At 40.5% G+C, this 25,287-nt stretch overlaps 1 protein-coding gene across 3 annotated transcripts in view; it reads right to left on the reverse strand.

Annotated features, from left to right (window-relative positions):
* Positions 1-2,630: 2,630 nt before the first annotated feature.
* arhgap10 (Rho GTPase activating protein 10) overlaps positions 2,631-25,287 on the reverse strand; it is a 51,980-nt gene continuing 29,323 nt past the window's right edge. Inside the window, exons 16-23 of one of the 3 annotated variants that reach the window (XM_061057165.1) lie at positions 25,057-25,115; positions 22,993-23,098; positions 21,217-21,376; positions 18,546-18,687; positions 14,782-14,947; positions 8,691-8,792; positions 7,292-7,383; positions 2,631-4,163 (exon numbers count right to left, since the gene is read on the reverse strand). In XM_061057165.1, coding sequence (XP_060913148.1) covers positions 4,075-4,163; positions 7,292-7,383; positions 8,691-8,792; positions 14,782-14,947; positions 18,546-18,687; positions 21,217-21,376; positions 22,993-23,098; positions 25,057-25,115 — 916 coding nt within the window. In that variant the 3' untranslated portion in view covers positions 2,631-4,074. Of the gene's footprint in view, positions 4,164-7,291; positions 7,384-8,690; positions 8,793-9,984; positions 12,682-14,781; positions 14,948-18,545; positions 18,688-21,216; positions 21,377-22,992; positions 23,099-25,056; positions 25,116-25,287 lie in introns of those variants that run through there. The other 2 variants (XM_061057184.1, XM_061057175.1) reach the window with 2 other exon arrangements.

The following is a 25,287-nucleotide window of genomic DNA, read 5'->3' on the forward strand; positions in this document are numbered from 1 at the left end:
CCTAAAAATTGGACTGTTTGATCTGTGTGAATTCAAAACAGCTGCATTTGGTGGCTGGGGAGGATAATGAGCCAAAAAACACAGAGGTAGCGTGGAAAGACAGAAACGATGTGGAGCAGCAGCAGGTAGAGCCGTCACGGGGAGAGGAGATGAAGGAAACAAAGACAAACAGAAAGAGACGAGAGTAAAAAAGACAGAGATAAACCGTGCAAAGATGAGACTTTTACAGTAAAACAGCGCCTGTGGAGAAAAATCACCATTAACCTTGTTAAAAGCCGCTCTGAAAATTTGCTTGCTTTGCCAGGCTGTAGAGCAGACAGTATTACTTTTTTTTGCTCATTTTTTTTTTCTCTCTGAATCCACAGCCCTCTCCAAATCTCCCCCAGATTTCCAATTGCTTTCACTTGTAGTCGTGCCAGATAAACAGAATCTATTGGATCAGGCTGATTTCACGGCTGCGCCCGCGCACATGGCAGCTTCTGTGGCCCACTCTTTGAGCTGAAGCTTTCCCCCCACCCCTCCACACTCTCTCCTCTATGTTTGAAATTCACTTTTCTCCAATTTCCCACTCAGATTTCACCCCCAATAACACATCAAGTTCTGTTATGATTTTATTTCTGATGCTTCGCTGCAGAACAAACCATATAAAGACACGGGAATGTTTTAAGTTAGCAGATTTGGGAATGTAGACATATTTCGGTGGCACTGAGCTGTGTCATTTCCTCGTCGTTTGAGGTAAAATGCTGTAGGCTTTGATCTGAGTTAAGTCACGGTGTGGGACTATGTTTCGGGGCTGAAGGACACTGCGTCATGGGGAGGCAGAGGACAGTTGGCACACAGCCAGGGCTCTCACAAATGAAAAATTTAAATGCACATTTGGATTTTTCCCCACCTCACACACCTACAGTATATTGAGTTTAAACCGACAGCTACACTGATGTATGAATCATCCTGTAATGGTAGATGTCAATACATAATGCATGTGGAGACACTGGAATCTCAAGTGATATTACGGCAACTGTAGTTTCTAAACTGTGACTCTGGTCTACCTGGATTATTGCATCCAATTTATAAGTCAAGATAGAAAATAAACATAAACAAAGTTCTATTAAAGTAATGTAAAATGAGCAGAAAAGGAAGAGGAAGAAGGAGGGCCGGGAAGTGGGAGACAGCGAGAGGAGTTATAAATGCACCTGAGACACAGAAAGGTATGCAGAGGGGAAAGGATGGCAGATAGAGCCATATGGCACGCTTTCTGACAGACAGTCCAAAGCAGAGTGAGAGGCAGGCAGGGTGGATGTCTTTATGATTCAGCAGTATTCTGGCAGAGGGAAGAAGAAGATGATGATGATGATGATGATGATGATGATGATGAAGAGCCCTGTGGGGTTGGTTGTGGGGGTTGATTGAGGGGGAATATTTTGCCCGTCTCATTAGCTCTGCCTCATTTCATTATGTAATCACTATGTGTGCAGAAGAGGACGTGTGGCACACTTGAAACGGAAGCTCCAAAATCAGGTATTTTCAAGTCATACATGAGTGTTTGGTACTTCTCAACAGTCCATTGGCCTGCCTACTGGAGGTGTTTGTGTTCTGTTGGAGTGGTTGTAATTATGCACATGAGGCCAGATGGGTCTTGGGGGTATTTGTTGTGTTAATTACACAGTTATAGTCTAAGAATTAACAAGAGTAAGTCTCTCTTTGTTAATTGATAAGAGAGGTTGAGGAGCATTAGTGTGTTGCCTATGTGCATGATTATAAACCGCTCTCACAAAGTTGTTTCTCTGTTGCTGTTTGTCAATAGGGTCATTGAAGGTCAATATAGGCCTCAACATTACACTGGATATGGCTCACTGACTCACAGATTAAGATATGCATTCCCCAGTAAGTGTGCGAGTGCTGTCCTACTGGCAAATCAGGTACAGGAGGCCTCTGATACGGACTTTACAACTTCAAATCATGCACTTTCCATGAGTCAGCATTTCTGCAGACTTTCCTGTTGGATTTCCCTCGAATTAACGGCAAAGCTGGGCAACGTGAAGGTCGTGACTGTCCAGCCCCCCCACCATGTCTGTGTTTTTCAAGTAAGTATTGGCAGAGCATTAACATGAATGCCTTTCTGGCTTTGTTAGTTTGCTAAAGTATAGCCATAAAGTTCAGGAGAGGCCACATGCTGAGAAGCTACTACCGTTAGATTAGCTTGTTTCTAGGTTCTGGGGTTGAAGAGCCAAGGCATATAACGATGGCAATCACATTATCCCCTAAAAAATCTATTAATTTAGCCTACAGCTGTTTTTATAATAAAACTGATTCATTTGATTTGCTCCAGTATGAGAGGAGTACCTAATAAGTTGAAAACTAAAGTCTCAGTGTTGGTTTGAAACAGTATTGGGAAGCCAAAAACTCTATTAGAACATCTCTAATATGACTAGACAAACATTCCCCATGTGTATTTATTTATACATCTGAGTTGACAAAATGTGTCAGGAAAAGTGGATTGCTTTCCTTATTTTTTATTTAGTTCATGTCAGTGTTTTTTGACTATCCAATATCTTACTTCCCCATAAGCTCTCTGACAATGTGTGAAATCTTTCTTTTGTTCATAACAAAGCTACACATTTGATATTGAATTGAAATGTTCTTTTATCACGTTTATTTAAAGGCAAGAAACTTGAAGTGAAGAACAAAAACACATATTTTTTTAATTGACATTGATGACGAGGATACCCAAAGGTATACAAATTAAAATAGTCAAGGGCCTTTACAAACATCATGAAAACACGGACTGCTGAATCAAAACTCTCAGACAGACTGAAGTGAACTTATTGAACAGCTGAGTGATGAATTGTAAAAGGAGGCGTGTACAAACTAAAACAATTTCAAATGAAAACTTAAAATCTGTCAGCCACTTAACATGAAACTTGTAAGAACATACTTGGTACTCATCACTCTTTGGATAACAGGTCTATTTACACTGAACCAATGTCAAAGTGAAAGACTTTAAAATACTGCATTCATGGTCTCTTTGATTATACAGCTTTGGTTTTGAATCAATTATTATAAAAACAAAACATTGAAATGAAACTCAAATTTCAGCTTTGTGGGAGTTATTCATTACCCTGCTCAGAACAAATTGAGCAACTTTAACAAAAAAAAAACAGATCATCCAACAGAACATAAACACTTGTTTGGATTAATAATAACATCTGAATCTACCTCTGCCGTCTCTGTCTGACGCTAGTGTTGAACACGAGAGCTTCATTAGGCATCGAAGAGGCGTTTCCTGTGTTTCAGGAGGGGAGTGCACCAAGAAGAAAAATAGTAAAGAGTATATTGAAAATGAATAAAAGTCATGCAATCAATGTGCCAATTAAATAAAATATAATTACAATAGCATGTGCCTCATTTTGAATAATCAAATATTCTTAAAATAAAAACAGAAACAAATGCAACATTTTAAAAGCTAAAGCAGTAACACTCCACTTCCCTACATACCCATACATACATTAGCACTTGCTGGTGGTTTAAGGCACGGTAGGTACAGAATCTCTAATCTCTCTAAAGCTGAAACCAACTGTGCATCATTGTCAAAGAGGGCGTAAAGCTGCTGGATTTGTCGTTAAACATCTTTAACCAAAGCTTGAGTTCTGACATCCCTTGATCCTTACACTCTCTGAGGATCTTCTTTGACTTGGGAGCTCATGGATACCATGTATAACTGGGGGAAGAGAGTTAGACAGAGGGGACGCTCAACCTCTGGAGCTGCTAACACGGTTAAAGGGATGTTTAGAGGCTCCAGCGTCTTTGTATACAGCAGAATATTGTAAGTGCAAAACCATTTTTCATTACAATGCCGATTGTCATGTGGATTCCTGACCAAACTAAAACAAGCGTCAAATAATCTACTTGACAACCCAAAAACTGCATAAACGTGAGCATCAAGAATCCATGGATGATAACATTTTGTCACTTGCTTGAGAGAATACATGGATTTGAGAACCAAGGCTTGACTGTGATTGTCATCGCTGCTGGTAGAGTTGATAACTTGGCCATAAATATTTCTGTTTTTCGGAGCTACAGCATCTCCACGTAGTTTTCAGGGATGAGGCCCCTCTTTCCCTCCAGCTCGCCCTCAAGCCAGCCGGGCTCTCTGGACGGGGTCACTGCAGGAGAGGACAAAGTGTCAGCAGGGGGAACAGCACCACAGGGAGAGTGAGGGGTGGGGGGCAGATAGAGGATGCAGAGAAAGAGCATGTTTTAACAAAGCACAGGTCTGAAGAGTAAAAGTAATAAGACAGGAATACTAAAAAGCAGTGGGACATATTTGAAGTGTTTGGATTTCATTTCAGAATTATTATTATCCGTAGATATGTCATAGCGCAGAACTTTTTTTTTAACTTCCAAAGCAGTCTCCCATAATTCTTCTTTTGTCTACAAACTGAAACATCGTCCTTGCATTTGAGATTCAAAAACTACCGCAGGCTTGAATCAGCCTTATTTTATGACAGTGTGAACAGCACAAGTCACACGGAGTCTGATCTTTTCAAATCAGATTTGGGACACTTTCAAATCTTAAACAGGTCCAGGTCGGATCCTTTCCAATGGGACCTCAGTCTGTACAGCCAGGTCTGAATGCTTGACAATCACTTGCTGGCAGCACGAGGGGGTGGGGGTGGGGGGGGGGGGGGTGGGGGGGTGGGGGGGGAGGTGATGGCTACAGGACCAACTGTGTTCAACATTCCCAGACTTTCACAATCATGGACAAGTCTGCTGTCAGCAGATCGTCATATTATACAAACTCAGAGCAAACTGTGATTTTGAAAAATATGAAGAAGTTTAACACTTTATCCAAAATAAAAACACAGCTGCAGCGAGGAATGCAGGAAGAACGGGGTGACAGTGACTGTGCAAATGAAGGCTTATAATATCACTAAGTGCACATTAGATCTGAATATAATAACCTGTTTCTGTCCTCAAATTAATTTAAAATGAACATGAAAACATAATTGGAAGCAGTCAGTGTGATTAAAAAAAACAAAAAGGCTTCAGTGCTGTAAGGCATTAATAAGATTACACGATCATATATTTAAACTAAAAGATAATGACGGGAAACAAGGCGTGTTTGTCCGTCTCTCTCCCTCCTCCCCTCTCATGATCAGATCACAGGGCACCATGATCAAGAAATCTGATTGGTCAGTAAACAGAGTTTGGCTGATTTCTTATTTTGAACATCATCACAAACATAAAGGGTTATGTTCAGCATAAGTTACCATGGTGATCAACTCATGTAACAATAGAACCACCTTTGTAGTACTGAAAGATAGAGTTAACCCTGGAGTTACCTCCATAACTGTAAAGCACTTCACTTTGTTCTCCTACAGGTGTTTGTAGCTCATCAGTTCAGCCTGTTATGAATTCATCTCTCTTCACACCATGCTGCATGTCATGTTTTGTTGTTGTTGTTCTTTTGTGCATGCAGGTCAGTTCAGGACCATGACCAGTTCACACAGGGGTCTGATACAGACCACATCTTAAGTATTGTTAAAAAAATTGTTTTTAAAAAGTCTGATTTCAGCATTAAGGCTGGCAGTTTGAACGCAGCCAAAGAAATGTTCCTACAGCAAATGTCTGGTGTCAAAAGAAACGATTTGATCCATCACTAATATTCAGTGAAGAGGCTCTAACACAGCTTTAACCTCCAAATTAACTCACAGGTCTATTTTTAATGTCTACTCATATCGGTTTTTTTTATTCCTCAACGTTTCCTTCCCAGGACGATAACACTGAAATAAAAGAGATTAAGAATTGTTTTTCATTTCATATAATGAATGGTAGAGAAAGAATACATACATATGTATGAGTTCAATAGCAAAACTCAATTTAATCCCATGCTGCTGTGTGGTTATTATTATTATTTTTTTTACCATTTTCAGACAGTTTATCGCCAAATATTGTTTTTCTTCATTCGTCTTGATTCATCAGTCCAAAAAACTAAAATCTGAATCAACATCCTTTGTTGAACTATAAAGTTGACAAACAAACTTTTTTCTAAGAAGCACGCCATGAGTATTTTTAATGTCTACATCTTTCTACTTTTTGCTTTGTGGACATGAAACTCAAGATATGTGTGTTAGTTTAGTAAATGCATAACGGAGAATATCATGTATAAAGTGTGTGATCATTGAATAAATCCAACACTTTCAATCAGGACTGTGAACACACCTCAATGCTATACAGTCATCTAACTTTAGTTTTTAGCCTCTAGAATAAATAGAGAGAGAGTGAGGCGAAGTTGATCTTTCACTTGTACAAGTGATTTGTTGTCTTAAGACCGTATGTACAGCTGCTGCATTTAGACCTATTGACCTTATGCCATGCACATAGCTGAGAATGAAAAAAAAAATCAATTGTAATGTGTCAGTCTGTTCCTTTAAAAGCCTGATTAAGAGCTGAAGGACAGACTTACACCAGACCAAACGGAGGTTAACATATTTCTGAACAAAACAGTTCTGCTCACAGTTAAGTTTCAGAACAAAAGAGAGGGATCTAATGTATGATCTAATTTACTTTTTGAATATGAGATACTATTTGTGTTTGTTTTTATTCAGATTTATGAGTTGAAATCCACCTTGTGTTAAATTTAATTTGCTGTTGTAGGCAGGTTATCCTGACATAACCTCTTTAGCTAACAGCGAAACTGATGGATTTAATGTAAAAAAATCGAAACAGGAAGATTATGCGTACAGTATAAAGAAATAGAATGTGTATGAGCCATAACAATGGCAGCTGTTGTTTTTGACAAACAGATCACAACTCTTTATCACTGAATGTTTCATGGGACATCATTTACTTTAACCCAACAGACTGCTAGGTTTAAAAATGGATAAAAAAAAATAGAGGACAAAGAAAAAAAATGGCCATAACAACCAATAAGCCGCAATGCATGTAGGGATCCTATCACAGGCATGACCACTGATTCCCTGGAAGGACTATAGTATCTCTATACTGTCTGTGTCTCACAAAAGAGGGTTTTGGACAAAAAATAGGAACTACAAAATCCTCATTTCCTCTGAGAGTGATTAAAGCTCAGTGGAGCCTCTTCCAGACTCACTGAAGAGCAAATCTGTGCCTCCCTCCCCTCCCTACGCTCTCCCCACACTTCCCCGTTCTCCCTCTGCTCGTCTCATCTCCGTGTTCGATTGAAGATCAGATTGGGTGTTCGGTTTTCCTCCAAATCCAATATGCCAGGGTTGGTTCTGAGTGAGCGACTGGTGTAGGCGATAACACTTACCGGCGTTGAATATTGCACCGACCTGGAAGGAGAGCTCAGAGTCGTGCTCAGCCTCACATGGGTACACTGCCTTGGCTTTCCTGCTGGTGACACTGAAAAATGAAGGCAATCAGTGAGCTGGCGGAGCTTTTGGGAGGATTACCGCACAGTTCAATCTGGGCCCGGGGCCTGCTTGTTCATTCACTCACTAGCCTGAAACAGCAGAAATGGGCCAGGCTGAAAAATAAGCAAAAAGTACCAAGAGACAAGCCAGGGCCACTACATACTCCTGTCCTGCACTATCTTCTGTCTAGACGGAGCAGCGAGCGGGTGAAAACACACCCACATGCACCCGTGTGCATGCACTCACAAAGAGTTGCAGCGCTGTTTGTAGCAGGTTTTGTACAGCCGAAAAGGCAGGCACACATCAGGTCCTGCACAGCAGACAACCATCTATGGTGAGATAATTAAAAAGTGTCGGGGGGATTCTAAAGTAGCTTTGCACACAAACAGAGGTAGAATAGAAATCCCTCTGCGCCGTGCTTCAGCTTCTAAATGCATATTTGTGAGCTCAGAAGCTGTATTTTAAATCAGTGTGATGTAAAAGAGCGCTATCAAAGAAACCATATTCATCGCTCCGCAAAAGGTGAGGAAAAGGAAGTATTTATGCCATTGAGTTTCCCAAAAAAACATAAAAAACTGTTTCCACAGAAAGGTTGTTTTGCTCACAATTGCAAAACCGTTATCTCGAATGCCAGAAACATAACCATATAGAAGTTGTGCCTTCAACACACGATGCCCTGATAAATATTTCATATTCTTTCTGCAGAGCAGCAACAATGTAGGATGAGAGAGGAGAAAGAAGATATACAAACTGAATGAAAAAAAGTTTGTGGTCACAGAGTTGTCAATACAACAATATTCATCCGAGTTCCTGAATTCAGAATTTTGGAAGAATGCACTTCAGCAAAAACTGCATTTGGTTAAAAATGAGGTCTGTGTATATTCAAATTGGAGGGCCCATAGAATAACCAAGCTGTTTGTAATTTCCTCGCTAGCATCTGAAAGCTCTGAAATCATCATCATTTAGTCTCAGTGTGACATCCGGTACTCCTGTGTGTATCTTTGAAGAAAGGGGAGAAGGTTGCTGCAAGATCCCTCAAAGGTGAAAACCAGAAGAAAGTCGGGGGAAATAGTTTTGTGAAGGACTGCGAGTAGTTGTTAAATGAGCGAGGGAATTCTGTTGAGTTAACAGGCAAGATAAGACAAGCAAGTGAGTAATACAGCAAAGGAGTGAAAGCATCTAAGAGCGTGACATTTAACAAATAGGTGAGTGTGAAAATGACTTGAGAAAACAGAAGGATAGAAAGTAGTGAAATGAAAACAGGCAAGGAATCCAAAGACAGGGACCCTTTCTTACCTCTCCTCCAGCTTTTCTTTGTCACACGCAGCTGTGGTGGCAGCAGGTTGACTTTCTCCCAGAGCTCCAGCAGAGGACAAGGAGGCTTCTGCTGCAGGTGACCTGAAGATGACACACACACACACACACACACACACACACACACACACACACACACACACACACACACACACGCACACGCATCTCAAGGTGCTGTCTCTCGACTGACACATGTTAATTTACCCAGAAGTCTTTAGCATCGTGTTTTTCCCCCACTGACACAAAGTCTATTAGACAAAAAATAAAAATCAGGATGAGTGGTAGCTTTTTTTGGACCCATTAACCCCATCAATAAAGCGGTCAGGGTTGGAGCCATAGCAACAGGTTAGCTACTCTTAGCAACTTGTTGTTTAGAGACCACGCAAGACTATACATCTTCACCAATCCAATGCCTTATTTCACTTTTAACAGTGATCTTTATTGTAATATACATTTTAAATTGTGTCAGGTATAACTACACTGAGTGTGCAACCCTCCATCAATTGAACAATAAAGAGCAAAAAGTAACAATTAGACACAATGATAAATCAAAATAAAACATTAAAATAAATGATAGCAGTACAGGAGTGAATAAAAACTAAATAGCAACATTAGAGGCAGTAGGGTCTGTCATATGTGAATATGCACTTACATGGGGCATCAATTGTCATTTTCAGAGCAGATCTTTTTTTTTTTTCCTACTTTTGAGATGTCATTGCCTCACTGAATCAATTCTATTTGGAATGTACTGTTTAAATAAATCAGCCTTGTCACGAGAGGATGGGAATTCAATCCAACACTTTAAATAGGGTGAGTAACTCTTTGAGTGTGAGATTATAACATCAACTCCAATCATACATCTCCCAACATAACTCCTGATGTAATGTCCCAAGATATAATGTCAAATGAGTCAAATGACCCTCAATCATGGCAAAATTTGGTCAATGTAAGTCTTAAGAGTCGGTAAAATATTGAAATGCAGCACTACAGAACTATTGTTAAAGTAAGTTACATTTTGAAATGTGAACAGAATAAAAACCCCATCTTTCACCCTATCATAAAGCAGTAATAACAGGAAAGACTTTGTATTGTCAGTGTGAGCAGACTGCAGTTTTTATCCCCATAACAAGGACAACAGGCTCCATAAATCAAATAATCCGTCCACTCCATCTGCTAGAAAGCCTCTTGAAAAGGACTGACTCTTGAACAGCAGCCTGTATTAACCTGAGAGGTAAGCATCAAGAGCTACTTTGATTTATTTATCTCAAGGTCTGAATTTTAAAGTCATAAAAAAAACATTTATTTCACCTTTGTGTATCATAGTCTGGAGGGTTCTTGTGATCAATTACTGCAGCCAAATAGTAACAGTATTAATATTAGTGTTGTCATATTAATGTGCTTAATTTGACTTTAACAGATTCTCTTCATTTAACCTGTCAACTTGTCTAGAGAAAACAGGCCAGGCAGGTAATGAATTCTCTGTCTAAATTCATCTGGATTGACTTGTATGTGCAGAATTTATGGGTAGAGGATGCCGACTGACAGATGCAAACAGTCATGAATGAAACATAGAGGTTGCATTTTTGAGGAATATTCATATGCCGACCCGTTGTTTGCTTTTCTGTTCAGAGGAGAGCCAAAAGTAAAATTGTAACTCAAACCTGTGTGCAGAGAGAAACAAAACAATATATATCTTCCCAATAACTCAACAAATCTAATTTTGACTGTAAAGACAATTAAAGTTTCAATCATTTAAAACCATCCTGACTGACCAAAGACAAAATGCGTATCTTCATTATTATCATCAATGTGTCTAACTATGAAAAGGCATGTGAATAAAGGGAATAACTAAACCTCAAGTAACCCAGTGCATGGGGTCATTGAAGACTTTGATGAGTATGACACTGCCGGAACATATGTTATGGTCTTGAGTCACCTTTGTGTGTTTTGGTCCGACACGTTTGACAGCACCAACCCCCGTCATCCCACACAAAACACTAAATGAGCAAATATCTTTTGATTAAATAGTGGTCTTGTTCCAGATTGGTGTAGAATCGACGCCAAGGTGCAATTAATCTCTTCTGGAGGCTTAGGGTGACCCACTTTATGTTGATTTTTCTTTAATTTGTCACCCCTTGCATGTATGTTTAATACCCGAAGTAATGTATAAGACTTCTATATCTGTAAAGACAACCATAACTCTTAGCTCCTTTACCACAGGCTTCTTCAGTAACAGAGGTAGCTGTGTATCACTCTGGCTGATGTCAGGGCCAATGAGTGTATGGGCGACCTACGGGATGGAAGCAGGGGTCCTGGTAAAGGTAGATTGGAGAGGAGGAGAGCAGGAGTCTAAGCCAGGCATCCCTCTGTGTTCCATGCCTGCCCCAGGGCCGGTGCTAATACAGTACATAATGAGCAAATTGCTCCTAGCTGCCGCTCCCATAGAGACGTTAATAAAGGCAATTAGAGGGAGCAGCTGGGGAGGGGCTGGAGGTTGAGAGGATGTTGTGAATAGTGGTTACGTTGGCACCGATGGAAGAGAGAGTGCAAGGCAGCCTTGAGGTGGGAACATGGTAGGGATTCTTATGTGGAAGTACGTAGATGGAGTTGAACGCACAGTAACATGTTCATGCTTTTATTCCCCACTCTGTATCATTTCCTCCCTCCATTTGTTCCCCAGCCTTCCTCTCAGTTTGCTTGTCCATCCCCAGCGGTGGCTGTTCCGTCCGGGGCCTGGCCTGACTGTTGGTGATTTATAGCTCTGCAGCAGTGTTGGTCCACTGTGGTGCTCAGCTGCTCCACATCAGCATGGGGGGACAGTGCACTGCAGTGCAGCAAATCCACTCATTAACCTGGTCCCAGACATAACCACTGTCTGCCTGGGTCACGGCCAAGATAAGGGAGAGCAGAGGAGCCATAACACCTCAGCCAACTGCAGGTGAACCATTCCAGATACCAAAACAAAAATTAAAAAAAAGAACAAAGCAGTAAAAAAAACAAAATGTTCATGCATAAAATAAATTTGAGAAAAGTTAGCATTCATACCTTCTTATTTTAGCTTGACAAGAATTATTAGGAAAGTAGATCTTCAAAATAAACATACTAAAATGACGCTTGAAAAAACTGACTGGAAGAGTCGGTAAATGCCACATGGCTGCCCTAGAAACTTGCTAAATGTACCAGAGGTAAATGGATTCATCCCAAAATTGCTTTCACAATTATAGCTAAGCCAAACCGAGGGAAATCGTTTGCCATTTCTCTTGGACAAAAATAGCATCGAGCTTTGAATTACTCATCCCGTTGTTTTTACCCATCACAGGCCTAGCTAAGCTTCTCCTCTAAACATGATTAAATACAGTAAATGGGGACTCGTGAAAATGCAGCGTTTCTGAAAATCCCTCTCCAGATGTTTGTTTTATCCATAAAGTTGTTCCGAATAGTAATTTAAAGTGGAACTTATATAGACAAATATTAGGAGAAATTGAATATCAAAAGGGAACTGCAACAGAAGGTTTTGGTTTATTATTTGAGCTATCACAATCACATTATCTCACGCTGCCAGGTTAGTAGCAGGGAGAAATCCATCAACAGAAGTCGACTGCTGCTTCTCATTACTGCAGGAATTTTACCCGTGCAGCATCCAGGCCTAGTTGATCCTACAGAGGAGCTAACACGCAGATGAGCGCTTTATCAACTATCTTTCCTCTGAAGAAAGAAGGCCGGTCATGAGATTTTTAAGTGTTTCTGGGAGAAAAGTGGGATCAAACCAAGTGCCAAGCTGCCCGCTCAGCCGCCTCAAGTTTGGGTGGGCAGGAAATAAACTCTGATCCACCATTTTATGAGCCACAGCTGTCCGCCAGTGAGAGGCATGGAGAGATGGAGGACGAGCAGGGGAGAGGAGAGGAGGGGAAAAATGGCCAAAACATGTAACCTCATTGGGAAGGACTCCGGGCAACAGAACCACGGGGAGAAGCTGTATTCTGGGAGAAGAGGAGAAATGAGGCAAGGCAACTAAAATGACGGAGATGATAAATCATGCCACAGCCCACAAAGACTTATTGCTTGATACTGCGTGAGTCAGGATGCATTTGTGTATGACCAGGCAGATTTTGCTGCAGCTTTTCTGCAGGAAACCGACTAAAATATGCTGTTTTTCCACTTCCAGGTGCACTTCAGGCTCACCACAGTGCACTTTTCTGAAAGTAATGCAGCAATTGCCATCCCTACTGCTCTTTTTTTTGGCGAGGGCTGAAGCAGAATCCGAGGCCAAAGGTGCTGTGCTAACAGGTCTCCACCATCTCACATGCTAAGATTTATGAGTGAACAAAGCCAGGGCGACACCCTGTGACATATGGCACAAGTCTTCATAAAGGGACAGCGGCTGCGGCTATAAAGGTAAACAAGATGAATATCTCCCCAATGTCAATACGATTTACACAGCCAACGCTCGGCCACCTGTCTCCCAAACAAATAAGAGCTTGGATTTATGACCCCCTCCTGCTTGCTCCTTCCGTCCTCCAACATGATTCCACATATGTGGGAAAGCAAGAAAAAAAAGTACCCAAAGGGGGAAAAAAAACGGTGGTGGTTACATAAGAAATATAGAGTCTTGTCTGTCCAATCCTGGAACTTGGAGAAAACGGTTGATACAAACATGCCTACACACACAGGTGGGCGCACACCCACAGGGGTCAAAGCGGAGAGGAATTACAGTGTCCTCTGTCAAGTAGTGAAGTGGATTTGTTTTGATTTTACGGCCCTTTTCAGCTGACAGAGAAGGGAGAAAGGGACGGTGAATGAGGAGAAAGTCTATTTCAAGGTGAATCTGTAGACATGACACAGCAGAGTGTCTAACATCTGCAATATAACCCAATAATTCATCCCTCACACATCAGCATTCAAGACGAGGCATGGGCTGGAAACAACAAAAAAGGACCAAGGACTTAGAAGAGAGGGTGAGGACTGAAAAGGGAAAGCCAGGGAAGCAACACATCACTACTACATTGAAGCTGTTTCTATCTCCTTACTAGAACAAGAGACAGACAGAGAAACACAAAAAGTTAACATTATGGAATGCACTACAGATGTAAAGCCTCCCCTGATATGTATAGCTACACATTAAAATGTACCAAAATCTTATCTGTTGATGATTATGACATCATGGTTACTGCTTGGTAAATACTCTCTGATCAGTCACAATGCTGTGTGCCCCAACCACACATTAAAGTTGAATGAAACTGCAATTAAAAAGCCATGTAGGAGTAAAAAATGTATCTAACTAGTCAACTCCTCTACAAAGGCAGACTACATTTCAAATCTAATCATCTCCTGGGAAAGCGGAAGCAAGATTTAAGAACCAATATCTTCAGACTCTTACTGGAGAGTGTTGCATGCAAGTGTGGAAGGGTTCACTCGGCATTTTATTCTGCTGTAATATGAAACATTACTGGCAGTAATGGAACTGATACTCAAGTATTGGATTTTCAGTCAGGGTAAGTGAGGGTGATGGATAGCCCTATAACAAACATTGTGTCACAAAAGAGGGTAAAATAAACAAAACGGAAAAAACACCGACAAAGATACACACAACTAATATTACCGAACAATAAAAAGGTTTCACAAAGGTTCCTCTCACTAATAACACTCAAATAACTGTAACTAACTCTACTAAGGGTAACACTCTGATGTTGTACTAGGAAGTCTTCTTGTGCAGTGAAAATGCTCTTGTCTGAAGTCACTGTAGTACATCTCAGTTCCAAACTTGTTCCCTGCTGCACACATATCTGACATGTTTAGCAAGTCATATGAAGCGTGAATGAAGTAAAACAATACAGAAAATCATTCTGTAATCAGGTAAACGATGATAGCAGATACCAGTTATTGACAACATGCTAAAACAGAACAATAGAGATTGGTTGAACAGTTTAGCCATGAATTTTGTATACTTATTTTTGAGAAAAGACCTGCACTCTTCATTTGCAATCTAGTCTTGTCATTTACTTTATATACTTTGAATGGACTTTGAATGGTCACATATTGACTTATTGGAATGTCAGCATAGAGAAGCACTCACCTGGAGTTGCTGCCCGAGCTGAGGCTGGATTTAACCGGTGCATGGTCACTCCTTTCTGTGGATGTCTCTGAGGCCGAGGCGGATGATGACTGGGATGATACGGACTCATTGCTGCCCATTGAAGTCTCGTCTGTGGCTAAGCTGGAACCGTCTGCAACAGCTGACACTAAGATGAGAGTAAAAAACAGACGCATTGCTTCTTTAAATGAACAAACTCTTCACAATGATTATATTTGACTATAAAGTTTCAGCTCGTTCCTGCTTACTGATGATAGCTTGCTTGATGAAGCAGCTGAATAATTCATCAATACATAAGGCGATGCTGTATCGACAGGGGACTTTAAAATCAAACCGCTGTCAAACAGGCAAAACTTACAACCAAGTTTGTTTTGTTCATAATAACAGTGTTTCAGTTATAGACAGAAATCTAGGACACACAAGGGAAACTCTTTTATTTCAGTTTTACTGTCAAGTAGGAATCATTCTTTTGTGAGATGGGAGCAGAAAAGAAGCAAATGTTAAATTGAAGTTTATTTGAATAATTTCTCATTTTTTTCCCAGCAAACACATCTAACCCCCAATTTCCACAGTCTGTGCACGTCACGTTTTGTCAGAGCAGCCCACTATGTCGCCATTCGCTCTGACTCTAGTCAATGAAAGCGTTTCCACAGCACCCACAGCTCCATCTCTGGAGGTTGCTAGCAGCCCAGCTCGTCTCTGCCACTCAGACTTCTGATCATATATTCCATCACATCAACATTACGTCACAACAGGCACCGAATGAGCAGCAAATCAACCTCAGATAGAAAAAGCAACTTGTTGTTTGCGCGTTTTTCTCTTTATTCCTGTGTGATCTTATAGTTCTCCTGTGATCTTGTGAACCCATGCGTACAGCTGCATATTGCTCCGCTCACACTCCAGAACCCGAACCCAGTAGGGCAGAGGGCGCTCTGTATGAAGGCGCAAAGCCGTGGCGTTGATGGAACGCAGCGCGCACAGACTATGTGGAAGGTTTGGGTACGCATTTAAAACAAAAGCCAATGTTGCCTCTTTGGCGGTAAGTGAGTAATAAGTGGTAATAGCAAATTTGTTTTTTTAATTTTCTTGACCTTATTTGCTAGATGTTTAGGGCGCACTCACACTAGGCTAACGTTGTGTATCCGTGCTTGTGCTCGTGCATGAACTGTAATGCCAAAGCACACCTCTTACAAGCGTGCCAGGGCCAAGGAAGTGTACTGTGCTTGAGCTCAGATTGGAGCACTCACACTGCTTAAACAAACTGGACTTTTGGGTCAAGGGTGCTTAGGCATGGTAAGGGTTGCCAAGAGCGAGCGCGCCCTCAGTGTCATATGTTGCATTAGTCAGCTCAGTCAAATTAAGGATTTTTAGTTTGTTTGTTTTTCAGTAATAGTAACCCTCTTTAGTCAGTGGATGGACAAGACGACTTATAAAACTTGTAATGATCAAATATAACTCCTCTGGTAGTATAGAAAATGCAGGGCCTTTCATCATTGGGTCATAGGCTTTAACACTACTGGATAAACAAAGATAGATGCATAATCGACATAATTTCATCTAAAAACTTTGAGTGTATCGTAAGAAATATTGAGAGAGAAATAACCAATCATGTTCATTTGTAATCCTCTGCTCAGTTAATTCCTTATTGTATGTCTTTTTCTATCAGCATTATAATTGTACGCAAACATCACAAATATTCACTAAAAAGCCTCTGCCTACTTAGATGAAGTTATCATTATGCTTCTAAAAGTAAATATTTAACTCAATCTTTCAGTACATTTAATAATCTGAAGCAAATATTTATTTATTTGACATTTTCACAGTATCACTCTTAGCAATAAACCTGCAGTGAATTATCACCTGAACCTGTAACACTGTTCAGCTCGACATGTCTGCAAGGAAGTTTGACACATGCAGTGTCACAAAAGGACTTGCATACTTACACACTTTAGTATCTGTTCCACTGTATCATCCTTAAATATGCTTTTACCCACTGCATACTGAGACAATGTACTTTGAAACCATTATGTAGGACTTAAATAAAGGTTAGAAAAGGATTACGGCTTTCATCCCTGATATTAAAATACCCCCCGGGTAAAAGCTGGTGTGAGGGAGGTTAAGAGAGGCAATCTGGTAAGCTGATTTAGACTTCTTTTTGTGTTGTGGAAGGGAAGAGATTTGGCTGGCCAAAGATCAGAAAAAGGAGTTAGGGTCACATGTTCAGGTGACCAGTTTACGTTTTATATTTAGTATCAGAGGAAATGAGCTCAATTTTACGCATTTAAAAGCAAACAAGTACACACAAATGTAAATCTGTCCACATAATATCACTGAGAGAGGAGGCAACTGAGTTAAGTATGTCATCTTTACACACCGCAATGGTTCTTAGTGGTAACTAGGCAACAGTCAACCATACACATGAGTGAGTGAACAAATTTACAGATCAGCAGTTAACAATTTGTTAGGTACAGTACAGCAAGTAAAAAGTGCATTAATACTGTCTTTAACCCAGAAACTGAACTCATTTAGTTGTCCAGATTTGGTTTAAACTCTTTAAGAAAAGTACAACTGTAGCATCATTCTGAAGAATTTTCCATCATTGTCTCGCATTGGTAGCATTACAAAGGTTACTGTAGTGAGTTAACAATTATGTTTCAGTGAGTGAAAACTTCACTGAGCAGTATTACATTTTTTTTCTATGTAAACAAGTAAGACAAGACAAGTTAAAGAATTAGCTAGCTTTCTTTTTTTAAGATGTATTTTGGGGATTTTGTTTTTTCAGCTGCTGCCTGGAAATCATTTAGCATGGAGAATGTGCAGATTTCCATAGGTTTTATATACATTTAAGTGTTTTAATTGCACTTCTTCATTGTATTCATTTACATATGTTGTTTGATGACATCTGTGCATTTTAACTTACCTCAGTTTTTGTGGTAATGATTTCGGTTGTAAGACAATCTAAGTTCAAGAGCCTGTATTCATGTATAATTTTGTATCGATTTGTGTTGCAGTTTCACAGTCAGTTCATGCCCCTCAATAAACTCAAGGACAACGCAACCTTTTCGGTTTAAGAGTCTTCTCTGAGCATGTTAGATTGTTTGGCTAGCTGGATAAACTGCTTCAAGCACGAAGAGGGAGGCCAGTATAGGCTGTGTTCACTTCTATAATACAACAGGGATACACCGCAGGGGTTATACACAGATAAAGGGACAAAATAGCATGCGATTATCGCGATTTAAAAAATTAATAAAGAGGCGTCAGATAGCCCAGCTGTTATAGTGTGCCCTATATACAATGGCTATAGTAAAAAAAAGTTAAATAGTTCGCTCACCTTTACATGGAAACTGTAAACATTTGCGTGGAGTGACATTTGGTTTGTTTTGTCTTTTGAATGCAAATAATACGAGGGGATTTAGCTTTAGAGTAGCCAAAAGTGTGAAATAAGGGAACATTTCAAAAGTGCAATAAATAACTGAATGCTAACTTGTAACTGAACTAGATCGGGGAGGGACATATTTAACGGAACATCTTATTGGAAATTATTTATTATTATGACACATAAGCCATGTAAAAATGGTATGTACAAAGTACAAACAAACTCTACTAAATATCATTCAAATGACGGAGAGTGACTTAGACGTGTCAATCAGTGAAAGAGGTGATTGAAAAAATCAAATTGAATTACAAAGGAACTTTAGCCATATGTTACAGAGGTGCTAGAGTATACAGATGTGCATTTGCCTTACCATTCTGAATGTCAAGGGCTTGTGGATTGTAGACAGCCAGGGGCCGATTTTGTCGACTCAGCTTCTTGGACTGCCTTGTGGGGGCGGTGAACATTGGGGCAGCAGGTGAAAGAGGGCATGACTCTGGAGCATCTGCAAAGATCTGAATACACAATGTGAGTGAGTCTCTACCAAAACCAAAAATACAGTAAAGAAACTCTAAAAGAGTTGAGCAGAAGCAGTAGAATGTCCTCAGCTGACTTCACTTAGTGAACCGGTTTTAAAAAGCTTCATATGGTGGTGGTAGATGAATGAAAAAGGCCATTTGCAGCCACAGCATGTGCTCTCGGGGAGAGCTGAGCAGCTCAATGATTGGACCCTAAAATCTGCATGTGAGAAGATTTAGTTGGTGCCAAAATAAACACGAGCAGCTCCACATGTAACGCAGTCACATCCCGTCCAGATATCTGGGGTCTAAGTTAAGGTGACATTCCTCCTCAGAGAAACTGACCCACTCTCCAAAGAGTAGAGAGTAAAATAAACAGGGTTTGGACTGGAGGATGGCTGGCCAACTTTCTCAGCCTGTTTACACCAGGCCGTGTTTACATATAAACTTCTGATGTAGAGTTAAAAGAGAATAGGGCTGCAGAGGAGGAGGAAGTCTCAGCAGAGCCTCAGAAAGGATCACAGACGAGGAGAGGAGGGAGGTGGGGAAGGGAGGAGAGAGAGAGAGAGAGAGAGAGAGAGAGAGAGAGAGAGAGAGAGAGAGAGAGAGAGAGAGAGAGAGAGAGAGAGAGAGAGAGAGAGAGAGAGCGAGAGAGAGAGAAAAGTGGCGGAGAAAGTGAGAGAGAGTGTGAACGGGAGAGGTAGACACAGGAGGGGGCATGAGAGGGAGAGAGAGAAAGAGAGATAGAGAGAAAGAGAGATAGAACTAGAGGAAGAGAGAGAGAGAGAAAGTTTTCTAGGAGAGAGGCAGATAGAAAAAGTGAGAAATCTGATATGGCTGAGAGTTTGCTGCTGCCTGGCTCTCTCCCTCTCGCCTCTTTCTGCAGATGGAGGTGAATGTAAAACAGAGTCTACTGTTGGTATCTGGGGGTATCAACAGTCTAGAGTGGGACTAAGCTGCAAGGGAAGTTAATGCCTGTCTGTCTGCTCAACTTTTCCCCTGCTCTAACACGATGTACTTTTCAAAAATGCTGCATTCCAACACTACACCCTTTATCACCTGGACGCTGTTAGGTACCTCTGGGTAGTCTCAGAGACTCACAGTATACACTGCTGATGCTGGTGGTGGCGGCGGCTGTGTTTTAGCACATTTGTGTATAATGTTGGTGTTCATCAGGCATCTATATTCTGTCACACCCCATTTTAGATTTGTGAGCATGGGTGGAGATGTTCATCATCTTCCGTTAAATGAAAAATAATCACTAAAAGCTCCTGGTTTCATCTGATTCTATGCAGAGTGCAGTTCTGCTCCAAACAGATTAAAAAACTAATCTCAACCCTTTTTTCCCTTTTGACACAGACAATTATCCCCCCTGTGAGGATTGGCACTGATTAATGACATTCTGGGGAGATTACATGATCCCATGACCTACAGGTTATGAAACAACTCATAACCAAAATAAACATATTTAGGCAGACACCGTCCAAATCAAATGAGATGTATATGATAATCTGCAGAATTATAAACCAAGTGAAAATGAAGAGAATATCATTGTGTTTAACCCTGGTATGAGCACTTGGAGCTCCCCCTGTTGGCCAAACTAAGAAATTGGGCATATTTAACTTTTGCTTAACACCACTCTTTACATTTTTAACAAATGAGGGAAAGTCATGTTCTCGAAAGGGTCTGAGCTAGTACAAGTCTGACTATCTAGACAATTGATTTCTGTACATTATCTAAAAAGAAAAACATAACCCCAATATGCAGATATCCAAACACTGCACAAAGTACTCATTATTTACTAGGATGCATGTATATGCTCGAAGAAGCAGACTATGATGTGGATAGGGCAGGATGTTTATGTGAATATATATAAGCCTAAAAACTTCAACAAATAGGAACTGCAGAAGAGAAGAGCATTATATCATCCCTAATTGAGGTACAGTACAGCGTATGCACCTCCTGCCAACAGAATCTGCCAAATCGAAACTTAAGAGCAAAATACAGAACTTCAAAACAACTGTAAAAAAGCACTGGGTGCCATGCAACCAGCATATAAAAACATAAGACTCTCTGCTTTGCTTGCACTTTTATTACCCTTCAGTACCAAGTAATTACATGAACCACCCAGGTTAGTAAACAAAAAGTGCTGTTTGCAGCTAACTGATCTCATGATGTCACCTGATTCAGATATCATCTGATACTATGATTGGACTTTGTGGAGGCTAGATGCTTTGCTTTTATTAAACATAGTTCTGAACATCAAATGGAAACACAATTATGTGCAAACTACACTGACAGAATGAATCATGAACAGTGCAGATCAAACAGACCTTTTGGTAAAAAAAAGAAAAGAACATACATCACTTTAAGACCCCTTTTCTCTACTCTTAAGACTTCTACTAGAAGATGTAATGAGCAGATATTCTCAGTTTTGCAGGAGTGCTCAGTTCCAAAGGTTACATTCTGTAACAGTACAGTCAAACTGAATGGTGTGCACTGCGAATTCCACTCTTTGTTTGTTACCTTTTCATTCTGTTCGATGAGGATCTCTACCACGATGTTCTGGAACTTGAGGTCCATGATGGCAGCGACGGTCTCCTCCTGTGGCCTCATTAATGTCGGACCAAACACCACGCCCAGGTTGGCCACAGTCATCAGATTCTGTTTACTGTGAGCGGCCACGCTGAGGAGGAGAAAAAACCCGAATCATAAACATTTTACTGCAAACCTACACACTCAGCTACACTGGTATGCATTCTTTTTTAAATAATAGATTTGGACTGGTGAGAAACAAAAAGCACAATCTTATTGTTGTGTTAAATATTTAATTGGCAACCACTGAACTTGAGAGAAGAATTAATAAGACCAAAGGAAATAAAGTTCAAAGCTATCTGAAGCTTATTGCATTTTTGAAAGAAAAAGGTTCAGGTGATTAAAGGACAAGATAAGTAAACACAAGCAAGAATATGACATAAAAAAGTCAAATATCACCTTTAGTTTTACTACTTCTTGACGTAAAGGATAAGTTTTCCCCAGGCAAATAGTTCAGAAGAGATCCTGAAGCATCTTTTGGGCTACATTTAATAAGTAGATTACAACCTCACAGTAACATATTAATGAAATAAAAAGTTATATTCTGGTTAATCTTTCTTTTGATTTAATGAAATCCTTGTTGTTTGTTTGATGTTAGAGAAATCTATTGCAGGTAAGGAAGCCCACCACTGCTAAATAAATGATTTTGACCTTCAAGTAGGAGTTGTTTCTTTAGTGATTAGTTGGGTAACCATATGCCTTGAGTGATTTAAACTTTATAGCAGAAAGTTGACTGAGAAAAAAAAGGGTGGAGAATAAATCCTGACGTGAAGAAAAAGTTGTAAGGACAGGTGAAGAGATTTCACACTGAAAATGTGATGATGTGCAGTGTGTCTGCAGAGAGACAGTTTAAATAGCTTCAAAGGATGCCTTTGAAGACAAAAACATTGGTGACAACTCACATTTATAACATCTCTGAAACCATTTCAGATAGCAGTGTGAAATTCTGGCTCTGCTTCCTTCCCCTGCAGGACATGCACACACGCCAACTTCAGAAAAATATTCGAGCCTCTCCAGTCTGGAGAATTTCACGCTGGATAATCCAAATTCAATTTCAATAGCGCTGCCTTTTTACCAGAGCCTGATTCTGCAGCGGGTTTCTATGAAATAAGATCCACCAGACTTTCACTGCCTCAGGGAAGAGGGATTATTTACTTATCTTCAATTTGCTCATATTTAGTTTATAAAAAGCTGGCTGAGGTAAAACCTTGTCATGATAGCTAACATTATTTCTTAAAATCGTTCTCCCTATCTAATCTTACAAATGGAGTGATGCACAATAGTGCTCAATCCAGGGGTGTATGGAGTAATCTCAAGAGAGGGCTTAATTTGAGAGGTCCATTTCATTTCAGTGGTGGGCTGCATGACGGCATGCTGAACAGGTAGGCTACACGATCCTCGTTCAACAGCTTTTAATGTAAACCAAAATGACCTCAGAAAAAGGAATAAAAAAAGGAATGTTAATATGCTCGCAGCATCAATTTTCTTACCCAGCAGTCAGTGAGTAGACAGAGAGGAGATGGAGTGACAGCAGGGAAGGGGGAGTGAAGAGAGTGGGAGTGAGGAAGAGAGAGAAAAAGCATGTGGAGTGAGAATGAGGAGACAGACAAAAAAGAGAGAGAACTGAGAGAGAGAGAGAGAGAGAGAGAGAGGGGGAGAGGGGGTGGAGATTGAATGAACTATGACCAAGGAACTATGAACACTCACTTGGCCAGATGCTTCATAAGCAGCCCGAGGACTTGTCGATTCCTCTCCGGTAGTTTGTGGACCAGGCAGTGGACGGCTTGGATACGAGACTCTGGACTACCGCTCTCTGTTCAAACGCAGAAGCAGCCGAGCACTCGCATTAAATTACAAGGATGTCTATGTGCTGCTCAGGTGGCAAAGAGCCAATGCAGCTAAGACTGAATACTGTGCAAGAAATAGCAAACAGCATGTGTAAAAGGTATAATGAAGAAATTCAGAAACAGTTAACATGAGAAGTAAAAAAAAAAGTAGTCAGGTACAGAAACACAAAATGAAAAAAAGATTTGTGAACCCTCAATAAAATCCAAAAAAAACTATTTGGATACAATGTTGAAAATGAAAGTTTAATGGACCTTTAAGGACACAGTGAATGAATGAGGCTATCACCCTCAAGTATAAGGTTAAGAGGGAAATACATTCCCGTTAGGGGAAGTGAAGAAGAGGTGTGATAGTGACATATATTTGTAAGCCTCCCAGAATTTGGCAGCAGGGACGACTATGCTGGCGGAGGAGATAGCTTTACGTTACTGTCGCTACCGTATAAAAGGGTTGTGTTAAAACCCCCCAGATCATCTCTTAAACATTTCCTCACACATGGGCATCTGACCGCCCACGCACAGATGCACACACACACAGACACACAAAATATCATTACTATGGGAACGACAAGGATTTAACCACAGAAAAAGCCTCTTATGGATGCTGTCATCCATCAAAAAAAATATTCATTGCTAATCCATTTTTTCCCCATCGTTACGAGGGCATTGCGAGCGCCTGATAAAAATGTCAACCTGATCCAATTATAGCACTTGTTGTAATAAGATTCAAGTTGGCTCGCTTTGAAAACATTTCATACACAAATGAGGTTATGTAGGCGGGAGGGGGGGGAATCTCCTTGCTGTTCAAGGTCACCCACAGGACCCTGGAGGGCAGGAAATGACAACATATTTGTGACTTTTAACCTTTTAACTTCTGTGTGAACTTGTTCTAAACTGACCTGCATGTCCAAAAGAACAACAACAAAGACGTCACACACCGCACAATATGCCGTCAAACACAGGTCCGTTACGATACAACCGCCTCAAGTTTGGCCTGAACAGTATTGTCACCCAAAATACTTTGAACGTCACACACCTCACCCTCACTGTCCCTCCATTGCAGCTGCCTTTAATGTTTGTTTTCATTGAGGGAGTCCTGTCAGCGCAGAACTGTGACAAATGTCGCTTAAGAGTGAGGTCAAGTTGCATGTATTCTGACTTGGCGGTCGAGACAGAGGTCGCTTTGTGTAAGCTCCGACCTTCATCCAACCTGATTTCTACACATAAAGAATGATTGGCTGATTCAATCTGTCATCAAAAAAAACTGCCGTGTGTGATCAAACAAATCAGATCTAGCTTACTTTTGACTGAAGTGTATTGTACAAGAAAAAGGGCAGGTTTTTGGTTTAACTGGATTCACAAAACTATAACAAGAATTTGTTAAAGTCTTAAAACCGTCACCGACTCTTCAAGTGTTAAAAAGTCTGAATTTGGGGACAACTATGGATATGTCCTTTGGCATAAAAGCTGTTAATCCATTAATTAGAAGGTTTGACCTCTGAAACCTAATTTCACAGAAAGTTCATGGAAAAAAAAGTTTCTTACTTTAATTATTTATCACCTGATTTAAAGTTCTCTACAACCACAGGCCAAAGCGTTCAGCATTGTAGCTTCTGTATATGGGGTGCCTGCCAACTTTGCTAAAATGGCAAATTTGGTTTATAATAACGACTAAAATTGTCTTTAGATTGGAGCTTTTACATAAACACTTGTATCCTCCTGGCAGGGATCAGTTTGTTAAGTATCCTGATTATGTTTCACACATGTTAACATCATATCCTCGTTTCAGAAATCTGTATAAAATATCTCAGTACGCTACCAGGGGTACTAGAAATCAAGATACTATAGATTTGTTTACATGCACAACAGTTTACTCGTTGTGGACAGTTGTCAGTTATGGAGTGGTGTAAGAAGTGGTCAAACTTACTTGCAGGACTAATAAACTCTTTGTAAAGTCCATAGGTCATCAATGGCTCAGGTAGGCTCCTTCAGAAAGAGAGAGAGGGAGGGAGGGAGGGAGGGAGGGAGGGAGGGAGAGAGAGAGAGAGAGAGGGAGGGAGAGAGAAGGAGGGAGAGAGAGAGAGGGAAGGGTGGGTGGGGTGGATGGAGATGGAGATGGAGAGTTGAAGTGAGCAAGGGGGGACAGAAATAGCCAGCA

This window comes from Labrus mixtus, chromosome 2, assembly GCF_963584025.1.
Source record: "Labrus mixtus chromosome 2, fLabMix1.1, whole genome shotgun sequence".
In the NCBI taxonomy this organism is placed as follows: domain Eukaryota; kingdom Metazoa; phylum Chordata; class Actinopteri; order Labriformes; family Labridae; genus Labrus; species Labrus mixtus.